General features: G+C 46.5%; 2 protein-coding genes across 2 annotated transcripts; both read left to right on the top strand.

Moving 5' to 3' along the window:
* The first annotated feature begins 8985 nt into the window (after nt 1-8985).
* LOC138215024 (major histocompatibility complex class I-related gene protein-like) lies at nt 8986-12957 on the top strand. The gene is made up of 2 exons (XM_069176955.1): nt 8986-9139; nt 10065-12957. The coding sequence occupies exons 1-2, from the start codon at nt 9082-9084 to the stop codon at nt 11096-11098; spliced, it is 1092 nt and encodes a 363-aa protein (XP_069033056.1). The 5' UTR covers nt 8986-9081; the 3' UTR covers nt 11099-12957.
* Nucleotides 12958-14909: 1952 nt separating this feature from the next.
* LOC138215031 (major histocompatibility complex class I-related gene protein-like) lies at nt 14910-18844 on the top strand. The gene is made up of 2 exons (XM_069176967.1): nt 14910-15063; nt 15952-18844. The coding sequence occupies exons 1-2, from the start codon at nt 15006-15008 to the stop codon at nt 16983-16985; spliced, it is 1092 nt and encodes a 363-aa protein (XP_069033068.1). The 5' UTR covers nt 14910-15005; the 3' UTR covers nt 16986-18844.
* The last annotated feature ends 1256 nt before the right edge of the window (nt 18845-20100 follow it).

Here is a 20100-nt window from a genome sequence, read left to right on the forward strand (position 1 = left end):
AGAGTAAATTGACCCGACTGACATCGATGGTGGAAGAGGTAGAACAGGGCCTGAAAGCACCATGGACGGCAGAACAGCCCACGACTGAGACAGGAAAGAACAGAATGTATACCTCCACGCCTGCAGACCCAACCCAGGAACCCTGGGAGGTCAGAGCGCGTCGAGAGCGTGACCATCACTCGCTGAGGGAACAGGGAGGCACTGAAAGTAGGCGGAGACCAGAACATGAGCGGGGAGGGGATAGAGAGGGTGAGGAATCAGAGACAGGGAGTGAATCACACCACAGCGAGACAGAATCAGACGAAAACGGTCCGGTAGAGTTTGCAGCCCAACTTAATGGGCGCTTGCTTCTCTCCTCCCCTCACCCAGAACATAAGTCTACCATAAAACCAAATTCACATTCACACTCATACAACACCCGCTCCAAGGATAGACCCCGTCACATGATGATGCCCCTCTTAGACAAAGGCCCTGGAAAGGGGCTGGTGTATCAGCCCTTTTCGTTCACAGACATGAATGGCATCCTGGAAAAAATGCCCAGCCCATCAGAAGGGGGTGGCACCTGGATGGCAAAGTTCTGCCAACTCACCCAGGGACATACATTAGCTATGGGTGACTGGAGAGCACTGATTGGCCGCCAGCTGGCTGCACACGAGACCACACAAATTGAGATATCAGCCGACACAGGGACCGAACGAGATGATTCTCTCTTTACCCCTAAGGCCACAAGAATTGGAAAAGCAATGAGGGAGAGGTTTCCCCCACCGCTGGGTGCGATGCACTGTCTGACATTCACATATAAAGACGGAGCGAGTGTGGCAGAATTTTTACTTAAGTGCAGGAACACCTGGACGGAGGTGGCTGGGACACATCCTAGCTCGAGCCCCCTGCAAGCCACTCTTTTCCGTAAAGCTGTATTAGGAGGAATGCCACGGTCAGTACAGGATAACATGGAGGCTAATCCAGACATGTTAGGATCTGACAGTCAACAGTGGGAAAAACATTTAGCGCACCACACTAGAGCTCACCAACAGAAGCAAAAAGAGAAGGATGATGGTCTGAACGCGGCACAGACCCAGCTGTTAAAACTGCAATTAGAGGATGCTCGAAGTAGAGCTACTGCAACAAAAAGAGGTCACAAGGGGGAGGCACAAATGGTGGTACAACCGACACCTCAACCCGACACTTCACACATGCACACACCACCGACTCAACCACAGCAGACACCGCTGGCTCCACCTCCACTTCAGACCCACATGATGATGCCATATGCACCCTCTCCACAGTATTCTAATTGGCCACCCGCTCCTCCACAATATTGGCAGGGGCCCAGACAGAACAGGGGAGGGTTCAGAGGTAGAGCTCGGGGAGATGGCATGAGAGGAGGACCGCCCAGAGGGAACAGCTGTTTTATATGCGGACAGTCTGATCACTGGTTCAGGACCTGCCCACAAGGAAATGGGTGGTACTCTCCAGGGCCCCGACCGGACCCGCCTCCATTCCCTCCGCAAGGCTACAACCATCAAGCCCCAAATGCAGGGGTAGCACCACCCCCACCACCTGGACAGTACCCCCAGATGCAAGACCCCCGCTCCCATGAGGGGTGGTTCTGAGGAGGCCCGAGAAACACCAGCCATGTGGGGTTGGCAGACCCCTACATGACAATGAGAGTACTACAAAAGGACCTGCCCTTCCTAGTAGACACTGGTGCTCGCTATTCTACGCTAGCTGACAATGTGCCACCAGACAAACTCTCACACTCGACAATCAAGCTTGTTGGATTCTCGGGAAAATCTGAACACCTGCCTCTCACAACACCACTCCATGCGGTAGTGGCTGGACAGTCATTCACACATCAGTTCATCGCGGCCCCAACCTGCCCTGTAAATTTTATGGGGAGAGACATTTTGATCAGAACAGGAGCATCCATTTTGTGCAGCCCAGAAGGAGTGGTAGTGACTTTTCCGAATGGCACGTCGCTAAACTGCTCGTTGAACTCGATGTGTTCAGGGTCACAGATGATGTTGTCCGCAGACAACTCGCCCTCGGCACCAGGCAGATGGGCGGACATCTATTGGGGAACTGTACTACCGGAACCCACCACCGGGGGCGGAGTCTGGTCAACGTTTCAGGAGTGGAAACCCTGGATTGCCACTCTCCATCCTCATGCTCCTCCCTCTGATCCCCTCCATGTAACCCTATATTATGATCGGGATGATGATGAAGTATATCACGAAGCATTTGAAAAGGAAGTGGCGGATGTGGAATGGTCAATACAGTCCACATGCATTTTTATGGGTCCAGAGGGGGTGGCGGCAGCGGTTGACCTGACGTGGGACCAAATACAATGGTATAAAATGTCCACCGAGGCTACACCACATATCACACTCGCAGTACATACGGGACATCAGGCCAAAGACTTGGGCCCAATGACTAAACGATTGCTCGCACAAACTGATTGGCTGCACACCCAGATTCCTCATCTGTCGTTCTCACCTACTGAGAAGGCATACAGACTTACAAAACTTCTCACTGACAAGACAACCCTGGAACATCAACAAATTGAACGTTATCACGGCAGGGAAAAGACTGACCACCCCGACTCCGCTCACATGCTGGACTTACTGCCACAGGCATTATGGTCCACAGGCCCCACTGATGTGGGCTTCTGTGGTGGAGTCAAACCTATCACATTCTCACTCACTGATTACACACCCATTTGGCAGAAACAGTATCCCCACAAACAGGTGGCGGAGGTAGGCATAGGATACACTATTGTCGGTCTTTTAAATGCAGGAGTGTTGGAGCGGTCGGGTAGTGCATGGAACACACCTATCTTACCCGTTGAGAAACAAAACACCGGCAAATATCGCATGGCACATGACCTGAGACGTGTTAACAGCGTGGTGGCGACTCCCACTGTACCTGTTCCAAATCCCTACACGGCAATGTCAGGCCTCACACCAGACCACAAGTGGTTCTCCTGTATTGACCTGGCTAATGCGTTTTTCTGTCTGCCATTAGAACCATCCCTGCGTAATATTTTCTCATTTACATACCAGGGTCAACAGCTGCGGTACACACGCAAGGTTTCATTCTCTCGCCGGGGTTGTTTAATCAAGCCTTGAGAGACCAGCTGACGAATCTGACGTTACCACCTGGTGTCGTACTGATCCAGTATGTAGATGACCTCCTCTTAGCAGCCCCGAACCCCGCCCTGTGTCTTAAGGCCACTGAAATGTTGCTACTCCGGCTTTTCCAGATTGGATTTAAGGTCTCTCGGTCCAAGTTGCAATGCTGCCGCCAGTCAGTGACGTTTTTGGGCAGGGTTGTGTCTCAAAGTGGGACCGGCGTATCCGGATCACATAGAGATACTGTCCTGCATCATCCTAAACCCGTCACAGTCAAGGACATGTTATCATTTTTGGGGCTGACGGGATTCAGCAGACACTTTGTCCCTTTGTATGGTTGTTTGACTGCCCCGTTGAGGGCTATGGTAAACGAACAGGGCATGAGGAATCTCAGTGCACCCTTAATCTGGACCACGCAGGCGGAAATGGCGTTTATATCACTCAAAAACGCTCTTAGCACTGCTTCTGATCTGGCTGTCCCGGACTACAAAGTTCCATTCTATCTGGATGTTTCTGAAACAGCCCAGACAGCAAATGATGTGCTGTTTCAGAAAAAGGGGGGTGAGCGGAAAGTGTTGATGTATGTAAGTGTGACACTAGATGCTACAGAGAACAGGCACCCACCATGCACAAGACATGCAGCAGGAGTGGCAAAGATTTTGCAGAAAACGGCACACATAGTCATGCAACATCAATTAATAGTACTCACCACACACACAGTCGTGGCATATGTGAATTCTACAGCATTCACCATGTCATCATTAAGACAGACCAGGCTGGACAAAACACTGACAGCACCACACATCACATACACACACAAAGGCATTAACATGGCAGACAACATGGGAGAAGGAGAGCCGCATGTGTGTGAGGAAAGAGTGCAGAAAGATGTCAGGGTGAGAGAGAATCTACAGAGTACTCCCTTACAGGAAGCTGAGGAAACATTGTTCACCGACGGCTGTTGCTACAGACTTCCAGTGGAAGGACTGAAAGCAGCCCTAGCGGTGGTCAGGAGAACATAGGAAGGATTTGAGGAAGTGGTAGCAGAGCCAGTAGTTGGGAAAGAGTCAGCTCAGATAGCAGAACTACAGGCCATGATTAAAACACTAGAATGGGCAGAAGGGAAAGTTGTAAACATCTACACAGACTCAGCATATGTAGTGGGTGCTGTTCATATAGAGCTGAGACAATGGATCAGAGCAGGATTCCTGACTGCAGACAAGACACCCATCAGACATGAAGCAGACATGAAGAGACTGGTGGAGGCACTAATGAAGCTAAAAGCTGTGGCTATCATGAAGTGTAAAGGACACGACAAAACAGACACTTGGATTGCAATGAGCAATGATCAAGCAGACCAGGCTGCAAAGAGAGCGGCAGGATATGGAGCTGCATATGTTATGTTGCAAACCGACAGGACAATACAGGACATGCTGCCACAGTGTGATGTAGACATGATAAGAAAGGAGCAGACAAAGGCCTCTCCATGGGACACCAGTGTATGGCAGGACAGAGGAGCCACAGAACAGGATGGATTGTGGAGAGCCCCGGATGGTAGACTAGTTCTGCCACCAGGCCTGGTACAGAGGACATTACAGGAAGCACATGGTCTCACTCACTGTGGACAGAAACAGATGCAGAGACATCAGACCCATTGGTGGCATCTATTTCTACCGGCTATGATAGAAAACCACGTGGGAGAATGTAGTGTGTGTATGGTATACAATGTAAAGGCGACCATTAAGCCTCACCAAAGACAGTGTCCCCTGCCACCACTACCGGGGCAGGACATTATCATTGATTACACCGACATGATTGACAGAGTGGGAGAACACAGGTACCTCCTGGTAGCCGTGGATGCATACACTGGCTGGCCAGAGGCAATACCTGCTAAAAAAGAGGATGCAAAAACAGTGATCAAATTCTTGATAAATCACTACATACCCGTGCATGGGTTTCCTCGTCACATCCGTTCAGATAACGGCTCCCATTTCAAAAATAAAGACTTACAAGAAGTAGAAAAACATTTGGGCCTAAAACACGCATTTGGTGCCGTCTACCACCCTCAGTCACAGGGGAGGGTAGAAAGAATGAATCAGACACTGAAAAGTAAAATCAGTAAAGTATGTGCGCAAACCAAGCTGTCCTGGGTGGAGGCTCTGCCAGTAGCATTGATGGCAGTGCGCAGCTCTGTGAATTCTACCACAGGGTTCACTCCTTTTGAGCTGTGGACTGGACAGCAGTTTCCAGGTCCAGGCGCAGGAAACCCGGTGACGATCGAAACCAGTTCTTGGATGAAATATAAGCCATACTATGATCAACTAACAGCTTTGGTGTCAGGTTTCTATACCCAGGTGGCAGAGACAAAAGGGGGCAGTGAACCAGGAACACCACATACAGCGGAGTGGGTCCTCCTAAAGGTGATCAAGAGGAAGTGGTCGGAACCAAGGTGGACCGGACCGGACCATACAGAGTTAAGGAGAGGACAACACACGCAGTCCGGCTGGACGGCAAAGGAGAGAACTGGTATCACTGGTCACAGTGCACGGCAACAGACCCACCCCAGCGGACGCTGGGTCAAGTAACAGTTGATCTGACAAATCAGGATCAACAATAAGTGGAAGAGGGAGGAAAAAAAAAAACAAAAAAAAAAAAAAACAACTGTGCGAAAGAACTGTGATTGTGTGTTTTTCATATATATGCAATGTATGAAGTGCTGTAGCGGTAATGTGATGTGAGCTGTAATAAGAAGGTGAAAAGGGCGTGTGAGTAAAACATTTTTTACTAACAATACAGAGAAGATATCGAACAGCAACATCTGGAAAGTTGTAGTTACAATGGAGCCACGCCGGCAGTGGGTATGTGCATGTAGTGTAATATCTGTAATAATTGTTGCGTCAATACTGTGGTGGTTTAAAGGGCCGATGCCACACCAGGAGCGGGAAAACAGAGCATCAGAACACGCAGACAAATGGCTGACTTAATACGGGGGTATAGAGCTGAATTACATCAGAGGTTCATCCACTCTGTTCAAGTTTGATTTATGCGATGTAATCTCATGTTATGGTAACCCCAATTATTGGAGAGATTATGACATATATTGGTGCATTGCCACACATGTCCCACCGCAGTGTGGCTCCTGGGAGGACGTGCAAGGATGGACTCGAGGCCCAAAATCATGGGGTTCTCGTCAGTACGACTCAGTGGGTTCCAAATTTCATTTGTGCAAAGGCATGGATGTGCCTGGACAAAACGCTATGAGGCTCTCTATAACTGGGTTTATGGCCTATCAATCACTGTATCTCACGCTTGGAGTTGATCAGAGAGGGAAAGATCACACAGGACTGGTGAAAATTACTATAAAGACCACCACTACCCCGGGGCGCAAAGGATAGGTTGTAGTAACGGTTGACAAATCTGGGAAAGTGGCGACGAGCCCTCCTGAAAAGATCACACCTGTCGTTTTGCTCCATATCGCCACCGGATATAATGACAAGAACACGTGGCTAGATTGGCTATCAGCCACCGCATTGTCTCAGAATATGTCTGACTGTGTTGCATGCTCCTCAGCGAGGCCCACGCTGTTCACTGTCCCTGCTCCACTGTTTCCCGATATAGATCCTACAGGGTTTAATTGCATGCTGAAACTCACCATGCAGGCGCATCCAGGGGGCTGCGACACCTTGAGTGGGATTTTTCCCCCAGTTAAGAACACCACCATCCCACCTGTATTCACACCAAGAAAAGGTAATTATACCTGTTTCTCCAGCACAGGCGAGCGGGAGCTGGGAAACGTGGATCCAAGTTGGTGTTTACATAACATTGGCGTATCCAATTGGTCCAATAGAACACAGATGACATGGGGCAGAGCCGACCTTTTTTGGTATTGTGGGGAATATACATTGTATGTTCAGCTCCCACCTCAGTGGGGCGGCACCTGTGCACTGGTGAGGTTGGGCCTACCTTTAACCTTGCTGGGCTACAAAGGCAACGGAACGGGCACACACTCCCGTGCACGGACGCTTTTGGCATCGGATCCTCCACCTACATGGATGCCATTGGCGTCCCGAGAGGAGTGCCAGACGAATATAAATTAGTTGATCAAGTGGCTGCTGGGTTTGAAAATCTCCCTATTATATCTGCTCTGTTCCCCATTACACCCAATAAGAATGTTGATAGAATTAATTTTGTACATTACAATGTCCTCAGGCTGGCAAATGCCACACGGGACGCGGTAGCGGGGCTATCTGAGCAGTTGGTGGCGACCTCGCTGATGATGGTGCAGAATAGGATGGCGTTGGACATGCTGTTGGCTGAAAAAGTGGGTGTGTGCCACATGTTCGGGGATCAGTGCTGTACGTATATCGCCAACAACACAGCTCCTGATGGGTCAGTCACAAAAGCCTTAGAAGGTTTGAAAATTCTTTCCCGAGAAATGCATGAGATGTCAGGGATTGCTAATCCTCTGGGTGATTGGTTAGGAAAATGGTTTGGGAAATGGAAGAATGTGGTGGTCTCGGTATTCCTCTCGATTTTGGGGATGTTGTGTGCTTTTGCATTGTGTGCTGTTGTTGTGTTCCCTGCATTAGGTCATTGTGCAGTCGCATTATCGTGGCCACTGTGGAGAAGACGGGCAACCCTCCTCCCTACCAGATGTCCTTGCTCCTGGAAGGGGAGCTGGCCTTGATGGACAGGGAGGAGGATGATGAGGAGAATGTGGTGTAGGATTTGTTTGTATGCACCCATGTCTCTTTTGCATTGATTTGTGTTCTCTTTCTTTCTTACAGTTGTTGGTCTCCTGTGAGAGACCAAAAGGGGGAATTGTGCGATTCTGTGCTAGGTTATGTTTACAATAATACAACATATATATATGCCATATCATATTAATTATATATAGGTCGTATTATCAACTATTAATCCTAAGGGGTAGACGAAAGGCTGTGTTTGTGAATGAAGGTGTAGACAACAGGGTGTGGTTGTGAATGAAGGTGTAGAGGAAAGGTTGTGAATGAAGGTGTAAACAACAGGGTGTGGTTGTGAATGAAGGTGTAAACAACAGGGTGTGGTTGTGAATGAAGGTGTAAACAACAGGGTGTGGTTGTGAATGAAGGTGTAAACAACAGGGTGTGGTTGTGAATGAGAGTGAGAGTACTGTGCCAAACGAAAAGGTCACAGGAGGGGGTCTGCAACCTTTGGGGTCACATACTGTTGTTCTTTGAGGCACAAACAGGAACAGACGGCTGTCTGGAGGACTCCAGGATGTGAAGGAAGACAACCATCACCTCCTCCAACCAACAAAGGATACATCAATACACATGACTTTTTGGTGTCTGGACTATAAGAAGACTGGGTGAGGGAAAGTCAGAAGCTCAGACTTCGTGAACTGACACATACTCTGTTGCGGTCAGGGAAACATAGTCTGGACCCAGAGCTCTGTAAAATGGTTATTCTGCTGCTGTTAAATAAATATCTTGGAGCCTGACATCTTCTCCTATTGCCTCATTAAAGAACACGCAGGACTGGGGGCTGACACATTTTGGTTATTTAGCAGGAGCCCAAGTCCAACAACACACACACACACACACACACACACACACACACACACACACACACACACACACACACACACACACACAGGCAGTTCACTCAGTCACAGAAACAAAGTGAGGAACAGTTTGTAACTTCTGTAAATCAGAGCATCAGCGCCCCCTGTAGGCTGAACAGTAAATTACAGGTGATCAGGTGACTCACCTGTGACGCACTTTCTTTCTCTGGCTGTTCAGAATTCTTTTAATCTGCCCGGAGACAGCTGACTGAAGGATGCTGATTGGTTCAAAGTATTTACGGAGAGAAAGTGAAAGAGTTGAGAAGCAGAAACAGACGGAACGAATACAGATTCAGATTAATCGATATTTTCTAATACAGATCGATCAGATTCAGATTAATCGATATGTTGGTCTTCCAGCTGATGTTTGTGTCTCTGTTCCTCCTCCAGACGACGAGTTCAGGTACTGAAATTCTGCTGTAAACAAGTTTCTGTGCTTCAGTGTTTTTACGAAGGCTCACCGGTCTGTTCATGTCTGATCTTTATCAATTATTTTGATGATTCATCATTTTAATTACTTATTGTTTTGTTTCTAAGAGGTCATAACATTGAGATGTGTCATCATGTCCTACAGACTTTGATGTTTTTAGAACTTTTACGTTTTAAAGCTGCTGCTGAAGTAATGCAAAGGAACTAGAGGAACACTGTCCTCTACAGGCAGAGACAGGAACTACAGAAACACTGTCCTCTACAGGCAGAGACAGGAACTACAGGAACACTGTCCTCTACAGACAGAGACAGGAACTACAGGAACACTGTCCCCTACAGGCAGAGACAGGAACTAGAGGAACACTGTCCTCTGCAGACAGAGACAGGAACTACAGGAACACTGTCCTCTACAGGCAGAGACAGGAACTAGAGGAACACTGTCCCCTACAGGTAGAGACAGGAACTACAGGAACACTGTCCTCTACAGGCAGAGACAGGAACTACAGAAACACTGTCCTCTACAGGCAGAGACAGGAACTACAGGAACACTGTCCTCTACAGACAGAGACAGGAACTACAGGAACACTGTCCCCTACAGGCAGAGACAGGAACTAGAGGAACACTGTCCTCTGCAGACAGAGACAGGAACTACAGGAACACTGTCCCCTACAGGCAGAGACAGGAACTAGAGGAACACTGTCCCCTACAGGCAGAGACAGGAACTACAGGAACACTGTCCTCTGCAGACAGAGACAGGAACTACAGGAACACTGTCCTCTACAGGCAGAGACAGGAACTACAGATTATAGTGTCTGACAAACGTATAAATGTAAAAGTATTTCTGTAAATATTATTAAATTGATGTTTCCCTCTTACCCATAATGCTTTGTTCCCATCAGGTTCAGGACGACACTCACTGTGGGTGTTGGCTTCGTCCATCTCAGGGTCAACTGTGTTTCCAGAGTTCAATATGGTCCTGAAGCTGGACGACATCCAGGTTGGTTACTATGACTCCACGATGGACCAGGTGATGAGGGTCGGGGGTGGAGGTGAGAAGGGGGCGGAGCTTGATCTGGGCCAGCAGGGCACGTCTGTGCTGCAGGATATTATCTTCAACATGAGGGAGAGACTTAATTGGGCCAAGCACAACTTCAACCTGACAGGAGTCGTCGTCCATCAGAGGCTGACGGGCTGTGAGGTTCTGGACAGGCAGCCGGTGTTCAGCATGTTCAGGGAAGCCAACAACGGGCAGGAAGTAGAAAGCTTCATGTACAACATGACGGACTTCACGTTCACCGGCATCAACAGCTGGGAGATGTGGTTGGACTGGGCGAAGAGTACGTACGTCCATAAGCTCTGGACCAAAGTCTACCTACCGGTCTGCGTCCAGATTCTTCAAAACCTTCTGGACCGTGAGAAGAACCTCGTGATGCGTCGGGTTCGACCTCGAGTCCGCGTCCTAACGAAGCAGGTGGTGGGCGGAGCTCGAGTCACCTGCCTGGCCACAGACTTTTACCCTCGCCACATCAACCTGACGCTGCTGCGGGACGGCCGGCCCGTGGACGAGGACGAACTGACCGGCGGCTCGGTGCTACCCAACGGCAACGGCCTCTACCAGGTGGGGAAGACGCTGACGGTTGACGACGAGGAGCTGCGGAGGAAACACAGCTACACCTGTGCAGCGTCTCACCTGAGCCTCGACAACCGAATGGAGGTGAGCTGGAGGGCCGAGTTCTCGCGCTCGCACAGAGTTCCCGTCGTCTCCGTTCCCGTCTCCGTTCTGCTGCTGGTGCTGCTGGTGGTGGTGGTGCTGTGGTGGAGGAGGAGGAGGGCAAGGTCGGACAGTGTCGCCATGGAAACACAGGAGGAGGAGGCCGAAGACCAGGACCGAGCTGCAGCAGCAGACCCGGCGACGTGTGAGACCACGGAGTAACAACCAGGAACACCTGCAGCACCTCCCTCTGAACTGTCTTAAAGTGTGATACCACTGAAGGCCACTAGGGGCTCCAACAAAGACTCCATCAGTCAATCATCACGGTGTCATTAGATAAACTCCTTCTGGAAATAATCCCTCATTCATTAGAAAAGAAGATTCAAGAAGACCTGTTTTAGGGGGCGTGTCTGTTTGATTGACAGGCTGTGGTGCAGTCAGGTTACAGCTATCGGTGGGCGGGACGTAGTATCGTCAGGTTTCAATCAGATCAATCAGACCAACCGATCAAGAATCTCAAGAACACCTGGAGGGAATTTCATGAATTTGTAGCTTTAAATTGATTTTCAACCATCAAATTTCTTATTTGTTTACATATATATTTTTAATATTTCAGTGAAGGTAACGCAAGTTTATTTGTCCATCAGATTTCAACAACAATGTAATTCAAAGTGCTTCATATAAAACAATTAAAATCATCAAAACATCAGGCAAAGGAAAAGAAAATTTAAAAACAATTAAGAACATTGATCGAAACATTAAAAACAGTCATTAAAACATTAAACAAGCTCAAAATAGAATAAAAGTTGCAGAGCAGTTTAAGAAATAAAATACAGTAATAAAATGCAGAAATGCAGGAAATTGATCAACATCCTTGAATCTGGTTCAATTGAAGGCAGCAAACAGAAAAGTCTTCAATGTTGATTTGAAGCAGCTGAGAGTCTCAGCAGACCTGCAGCTTTCTGGGAGTTTGTTCCAGAAATGTGGAACATAGAAGCTGAACGCTGTTTCTCCATGTTTAGTTGTGACTCTGGGGACAGAAAGGAGACTCGTCCCAGACGACCTGAGGGGTCGGGATGGTTCAGAAGGTCGCAGCAGATCACAAATGTATTTTGGCCCTAAACTGTTCAGTGCTTTATAAACCAACAGCAGGATTTTAAAGTGGATTCATGTTGGACAGGAAGTCAGTGTAAAGACCTCAGAGCTGGAGTGATGTGATCCAGTTTCTTGGTCTCAGTGAGGACTCGAGCTGCAGCGCTCTGACTGACTTTTTACAGAGACCCTTGAACACACCGTTACAGTCGTCCAGTCTACTGAAGATGAATGCATGGACACGTTTTTCCAAATCCTGTTGAGACATAAATCCTCTAATCCTTGATATATTCTTCAGGTGATAGCAGGCTGATTTTGTAATTGTCTTGATATGTGTGTTCAGATTGAGGTCTGAATCAAAAACTACAGATTTCTGGCTCAGTTTGTGGTTTTTAACATCAGAGATTGAAGCTCAGCGCTGACTTTCAATCGTTCATCTTTGGCCCCAAAAACAATGACTTCTGTTTTATCTTTGTTTAATTGAAGAAACTTCTGGCACCTCCGGTTGTTGATTAGTTCAATGCATTTACAACCCTTGTATGGGATTATAGTCCCCTGGTGATATAGTTATGTAGATTTGTGTGTCGTCTGCATAATTACGATAACACACTTTGTTTCTTTTCATAATCTGAGCCAGTGGAAGCATGTAGATGTTGAACAGAAGAGGCCCCAGAATTGAACCTTGGGGAACACCACATGTCCTTTTAGTGTGCTCTGATGTGTAATTAGCTTCTGACAAAGTATTCTCGGTCCTTCAAGGAGGATTCAACCCAGTTTAGTGCCAGAGAGTCGTACCCAGATTATTAGTCTGTCCAGTAGTATGTCGTGATCGACCGTGTCGAATGCAGCACTGAGATCCAGTAATACGAAGACTGAAGTTCTGCTACTGTCTGTGTTTAAGTGGATGTCGATTTCCAGTGAAATCTGGAAATCTTTTTCTTTGTATTTTTATCATTTAAATAAAGTTTCGTGAGTTTTAAAAAAACAAATCACAGATTCTTGTTTTAATTTTAATTTTTTTTATTGCATTTAAAAAGGTGTCCCAACGTTTCCAGAAATAACTTTTTAAAAACAGATTAAACTTCATAAAATGGAGAAGGAATGTGATGACACACCTGTGACACACCTGTCTTTCTCTGGCTGTCAGGATCCCTGTCTAATCCTGTGTTCACCTTTTGTTCCCCTGATCTCTCCGGATGTGTTCTGTCATTCCCGTTTGTTGTTGTTTGCCATGTGCTTGGTGTTTTGGTCTGTGTCCTCCTCTGCCCGCCTCCAGACTCCTCCCATGGCCACGCCCCTGATCAGCCTGCACAGCTGCAGACAATCCAGGTGATCACCACCTGGCAGTTTATCTACCCCGGCCTCACACTCCACCGGCGGCAGTCCGTCCGATGTCCTACATTGGTATCCGGCCGGTGAGCAGTAAGTCCGGTTACTCGTTTTAACATCCCCGGTTCTGACCCGGTTCTGTCTCCAGCCTGCTGCAGTCCCATCTGTGTGCAGTTCCAGCTGTACTCTACTCTCAAAAAATAACCAGCATTTTCAACACATGGTTCACAGTTTACCCGCCGAGGTAACACACAAGGTTCACAGAGGTCGAGACCTCCTAAGGCGAGTCCCTGTAAGGGTAAGCCACAGCCACAAACCAAAGGTAAAAAAAAATGTCCAAAAGAGACTTTTTTTCATTGTTTACTGGTTGAGTTGCCTCAGTGAGAAGTAACTTGAGGCATGTCAGTTCAGAAAAAGGTCATACTCCAAAAAGTCATAAAAAAGTCATACTATAACATGTCATCTGAAATATGATCAAAAAGTCATATGTTGCACGACATGCTATAAATCTGACTTCCGTTCAAGTTAAGGAAGCCAGCATAGTGGTGAACCTGTCAGCGTTGTTGTATCTCTGTCTGAAGGTATCAGGTTCAATTCTCACGTGGAACATTATATGTGGAATTTGCACGTTCCTGCAAAACTAATAACCTAAAAGTAAATTTTGTCATCCATAATATGGATTACTAACTTATGCATGTAGTCCATAATGTAAAACATTACATTCAAGCAAGAACATGCAATAAGTTGTTTCATTCTTTTCCTTTCACTTTGCGGTTTTATTTTTTTCAATTTAGAATATATGTATAAAGTACTATCTAAACTCTTTTTGTCTTAACTTGAAGAAAAACATTATAATTAAGAATTAAAACTGCAACCTATTACTCCACGGTCCACAAATATTCATTCAAATGCGACCAAAATTGCCACAGACATTCTTTGGATAGTAGATATACGTGTTTTCAAGGAGGTCTGCAGTGATATTAAATATCTTCCTGTAATGTGTTGTGAATGCAAAACTTTTTCAATTTCTCCAAACGTTTCAACTTCACTAAAAGTTGAATCACCATCAACAGGTGGAATCTGAACCATTAATAACAACCTTGGTGAAGTAGAATCTTTTATCTGTTAAGTTAACCAGACTGTTGGCTGAGTCTCTGGAAGCTCTGAGTGAACTCCGTGGTACACTTTCTCCTGCCACGACTCATTCTCCGGCACCGAAGATAGTCCTGCGGTCTACGACGCCGACTGCCAGCTGGAAACGAAGTCGTGAAGACACGGGTTCGAGCCCGTATACACACATATAGACACAGACACACTCATACACACTCATACACAACCCGCCCCCCCCCACGCATACAGACACAAACACATGAAAATACAAAAATACACACACACACACACAGTTCACTCAGACACAGAAAGTGAGGAACAGTTTGTAACTTCTGTAAATCAGAGCATCAGCGCCCCCTGTAGGCTGAACAGTAAATTACAGGTGATCAGGTGACTCACCTGTGACGCACTTTCTTTCTCTGGCTGTTCAGAATTCTTTTAATCTGCCCGGAGACAGCTGACTGAAGGATGCTGATTGGTTCAAAGTATTTACGGAGAGAAAGTGAAAGAGTTGAGAAGCAGAAACAGACGGAACGAATACAGATTCAGATTAATCGATATTTTCTAATACAGATCGATCAGATTCAGATTAATCGATATGTTGGTCTTCCAGCTGATGTTTGTGTCTCTGTTCCTCCTCCAGACGACGAGTTCAGGTACTGAAATTCTGCTGTAAACAAGTTTCTGTGCTTCAGTGTTTTTACGAAGGCTCACCGGTCTGTTCATGTCTGATCTTTATCAATTATTTTGATGATTCATCATTTTAATTACTTATTGTTTTGTTTCTAAGAGGTCATAACATTGAGATGTGTCATCATGTCCTACAGACTTTGATGTTTTTAGAACTTTTACGTTTTAAAGCTGCTGCTGAAGTAATGCAAAGGAACTAGAGGAACACTGTCCTCTACAGGCAGAGACAGGAACTACAGGAACACTGTCCTCTACAGGCAGAGACAGGAACTACAGGAACACTGTCCTCTACAGGCAGAAACAGGAACTACAGGAACACTGTCCCCTACAGGCAGAGACAGGAACTACAGGAACACTGTCCCCTACAGGCAGAGACAGGAACTACAGGAACACTGTCCTCTACAGGCAGAGACAGGAACTAGAGGAACACTGTCCTCTACAGGCAGAGACAGGAACTACAGAAACACTGTCCTCTACAGGCAGAGACAGGAACTACAGGAACACTGTCCTCTACAGACAGAGACAGGAACTACAGGAACACTGTCCCCTACAGGCAGAGACAGGAACTAGAGGAACACTGTCCTCTGCAGACAGAGACAGGAACTACAGGAACACTGTCCCCTACAGGCAGAGACAGGAACTAGAGGAACACTGTCCCCTACAGGCAGAGACAGGAACTACAGGAACACTGTCCTCTGCAGACAGAGACAGGAACTACAGGAACACTGTCCTCTACAGGCAGAGACAGGAACTACAGATTATAGTGTCTGACAAACGTATAAATGTAAAAGTATTTCTGTAAATATTATTAAATTGATGTTTCCCTCTTACCCATAATGCTTTGTTCCCATCAGGTTCAGGACGACACTCACTGTGGGTGTTGGCTTCGTCCATCTCAGGGTCAACTGTGTTTCCAGAGTTCAATATGGTCCTGAAGCTGGACGACATCCAGGTTGGTTACTATGACCCGACGATGGACCGGGTGATGAGGGTCGGGGGTGGAGGTGAGAAGGGGGCGGAGCTTGATCTGGGCCAGCAGGGCACGTCTGTGCTGCAGGATATTATCTTCAACATGAGGGAGAGACTTAATTGGGCCAAGCACAACTTCAACCTGACAGGAGTCGTCGTCCATCAGAGGCTGGTAGGCTGTGAGGTTCTGGACAGGCAGCCGGTGTTCAGCATGTTCAGGGAAGCCAACAACGGGCAGGAAGTAGAAAGCTTCATGTACAACATGACGGACTTCACGTTCACCGGCATCAACAGCTGGGAGATGTGGTTGGACTGGGCGAAGAGTACGTACGTCCATAAGCTCTGGACCAAAGTCTACCTACCGGTCTGCGTCCAGATTCTTCAAAACCTTCTGGACCGTGAGAAGAACCTCGTGATGCGTCGGGTTCGACCTCGAGTCCGCGTCCTAACGAAGCAGGTGGTGGGCGGAGCTCGAGTCACCTGCCTGGCCACAGACTTTTACCCTCGCCACATCAACCTGACGCTGCTGCGGGACGGCCGGCCCGTGGACGAGGACGAACTGACCGGCGGCTCGGTGCTACCCAACGGCAACGGCCTCTACCAGGTGGGGAAGACGCTGACGGTTGACGACGAGGAGCTGCGGAGGAAACACAGCTACACCTGTGCAGCGTCTCACCTGAGCCTCGACAACCGAATGGAGGTGAGCTGGAGGGCCGAGTTCTCGCGCTCGCACAGAGTTCCCGTCGTCTCCGTTCCCGTCTCCGTTCTGCTGCTGGTGCTGCTGGTGGTGGTGGTGCTGTGGTGGAGGAGGAGGAGGGCAAGGTCGGACAGTGTCGCCATGGAAACACAGGAGGAGGAGGCCGAAGACCAGGACCGAGCTGCAGCAGCAGACCCGGCGACGTGTGAGACCACGGAGTAACAACCAGGAACACCTGCAGCACCTCCCTCTGAACTGTCTTAAAGTGTGATACCACTGAAGGCCACTAGGGGCTCCAACAAAGACTCCATCAGTCAATCATCACGGTGTCATTAGATAAACTCCTTCTGGAAATAATCCCTCATTCATTAGAAAAGAAGATTCAAGAAGACCTGTTTTAGGGGGCGTGTCTGTTTGATTGACAGGCTGTGGTGCAGTCAGGTTACAGCTATCGGTGGGCGGGACGTAGTATCGTCAGGTTTCAATCAGATCAATCAGATGCACTCATCAAGAATCTCAAGAACACCTGGAGGGAATTTCATGAATTTGTAGCTTTAAATTGATTTTCAACCATCAAATTTCTTATTTGTTTACATATATATTTTTAATATTTCAGTGAAGGTAACGCAAGTTTATTTGTCCATCAGATTTCAACAACAATGTAATTCAAAGTGCTTCATATAAAACAATTAAAATCATCAAAACATCAGGCAAAGGAAAAGAAAATTTAAAAACAATTAAGAACATTGATCGAAACATTAAAAACAGTCATTAAAACATTAAACAAGCTCAAAATAGAATAAAAGTTGCAGAGCAGTTTAAGAAATAAAATACAGTAATAAAATGCAGAAATGCAGGAAATTGATCAACATCCTTGAATCTGGTTCAATTGAAGGCAGCAAACAGAAAAGTCTTCAATGTTGATTTGAAGCAGCTGAGAGTCTCAGCAGACCTGCAGCTTTCTGGGAGTTTGTTCCAGAAATGTGGAACATAGAAGCTGAACGCTGCTTCTCCATGTTTAGTTGTGACTCTGGGGACAGAAAGGAGACTCGTCCCAGACGACCTGAGGGGTCGGGATGGTTCAGAAGGTCGCAGCAGATCACAAATGTATTTTGGCCCTAAACTGTTCAGTGCTTTATAAACCAACAGCAGGATTTTAAAGTGGATTCATGTTGGACAGGAAGTCAGTGTAAAGACCTCAGAGCTGGAGTGATGTGATCCAGTTTCTTGGTCTCAGTGAGGACTCGAGCTGCAGCGCTCTGACTGACTTTTTACAGAGACCCTTGAACACACCGTTACAGTCGTCCAGTCTACTGAAGATGAATGCATGGACACGTTTTTCCAAATCCTGTTGAGACATAAATCCTCTAATCCTTGATATATTCTTCAGGTGATAGCAGGCTGATTTTGTAATTGTCTTGATATGTGTGTTCAGATTGAGGTCTGAATCAAAAACTACAGATTTCTGGCTCAGTTTGTGGTTTTTAACATCAGAGATTGAAGCTCAGCGCTGACTTTCAATCGTTCATCTTTGGCCCCAAAAACAATGACTTCTGTTTTATCTTTGTTTAATTGAAGAAACTTCTGGCACCTCCGGTTGTTGATTAGTTCAATGCATTTACAACCCTTGAGTGGGATTATAGTCCCCTGGTGATATAGTTATGTAGATTTGTGTGTCGTCTGCATAATTACGATAACACACTTTGTTTCTTTTCATAATCTGAGCCAGTGGAAGCATGTAGATGTTGAACAGAAGAGGCCCCAGAATTGAACCTTGGGGAACACCACATGTCCTTTTAGTGTGCTCTGATGTGTAATTAGCTTCTGACAAAGTATTCTCGGTCCTTCAAGTAGGATTCAACCCAGTTTAGTGCCAGAGAGTCGTACCCAGATTATTAGTCTGTCCAGTAGTATGTTGTGATCGACCGTGTCGAATGCAGCACTGAGATCCAGTAATACGAAGACTGAAGTTCTGCTACTGTCTGTGTTTAAGTGGATGTCGATTTCCAGTGAAATCTGGAAATCTTTTTCTTTGTATTTTTATCATTTAAATAAAGTTTCGTGAGTTTTAAAAAAACAAATCACAGATTCTTGTTTTAATTTTAATTTTTTTTATTGCATTTAAAAAGGTGTCCCAACGTTTCCAGAAATAACTTTTTAAAAACAGATTAAACTTCATAAAATGGAGAAGGAATGTGATGACACACCTGTGACACACCTGTCTTTCTCTGGCTGTCAGGATCCCTGTCTAATCCTGTGTTCACCTTTTGTTCCCCTGATCTCTCCGGATGTGTTCTGTCATTCCCGTTTGTTGTTGTTTGCCATGTGCTTGGTGTTTTGGTCTGTGTCCTCCTCTGCCCGCCTCCAGACTCCTCCCATGGCCACGCCCCTGATCAGCCTGCACAGCTGCAGACAATCCAGGTGATCACCACCTGGCAGTTTATCTACCCCGGCCTCACACTCCACCGGCGGCAGTCCGTCCGATGTCCTACATTGGTATCCGGCCGGTGAGCAGTAAGTCCGGTTACTCGTTTTAACATCCCCGGTTCTGACCCGGTTCTGTCTCCAGCCTGCTGCAGTCCCATCTGTGTGCAGTTCCAGCTGTACTCTACTCTCAAAAAATAACCAGCATTTTCAACATATGGTTCACAGTTTACCCGCCGAGGTAACACACAAGGTTCACAGAGGTCGAGACCTCCTAAGGCGAGTCCCTGTAAGGGTAAGCCACAGCCACAAACCAAAGGTAAAAAAAAATTTCCAAAAGAGACTTTTTTTCATTGTTTACTGGTTGAGTTGCCTCACAGTGAGAAGTAACTTGAGGCATGTCAGTTCAGAAAAAGGTCATACTCCAAAAAGTCATAAAAAAGTCATACTATAACATGTCATCTGAAATATGATCAAAAAGTCATATGTTGCACGACATGCTATAAATCTGACTTCCGTTCAAGTTAAGAAAGCCAGCATAGTGGTGAACCTGTCAGCGTTGTTGTATCTCTGTCTGAAGGTATCAGGTTCAATTCCCACGTGGAACATTATATGTGGAATTTGCACGTTCCTGCAAAACTAATAACCTAAAAGTAAATTTTGTCATCCATAATATGGATTACTAACTTATGCATGTAGTCCATAATGTAAAACATTACATTCAAGCAAGAACATGCAATAAGTTGTTTCATTCTTTTCCTTTCACTTTGCGGTTTTATTTTTTTCAATTTAGAATATATGTATAAAGTACTATCTAAACTCTTTTTGTCTTAACTTGAAGAAAAACATTATAATTAAGAATTAAAACTGCAACCTATAAATCCATCGTCCACAAATATTCATTCAAATGCGA

The sequence above is a fragment of the Embiotoca jacksoni genome, unplaced genomic scaffold (genome assembly GCF_022577435.1).
Source record: "Embiotoca jacksoni isolate LCO1_2020_lvr unplaced genomic scaffold, fEmbJac1.0.p SCAF_106, whole genome shotgun sequence".
NCBI lineage: Eukaryota > Metazoa > Chordata > Actinopteri > Embiotocidae > Embiotoca > Embiotoca jacksoni.

What these genes read in the sequence shown, in the direction of transcription:
- LOC138215024 (XM_069176955.1), top strand. Translation starts at nt 9,082, where the DNA reads ATGTTGGTCTTCCAGCTGATGTTTGTGTCTCTGTTCCTCCTCCAGACG. An exon ending in CCTCCAGACGACGAGTTCAG is followed by an intron (nt 9,140 to 10,064) that starts GTACTGAAATTC and finishes TGTTCCCATCAG; the next exon opens with GTTCAGGACGACACTCACTG.
- LOC138215031 (XM_069176967.1), top strand. Translation starts at nt 15,006, where the DNA reads ATGTTGGTCTTCCAGCTGATGTTTGTGTCTCTGTTCCTCCTCCAGACG. An exon ending in CCTCCAGACGACGAGTTCAG is followed by an intron (nt 15,064 to 15,951) that starts GTACTGAAATTC and finishes TGTTCCCATCAG; the next exon opens with GTTCAGGACGACACTCACTG.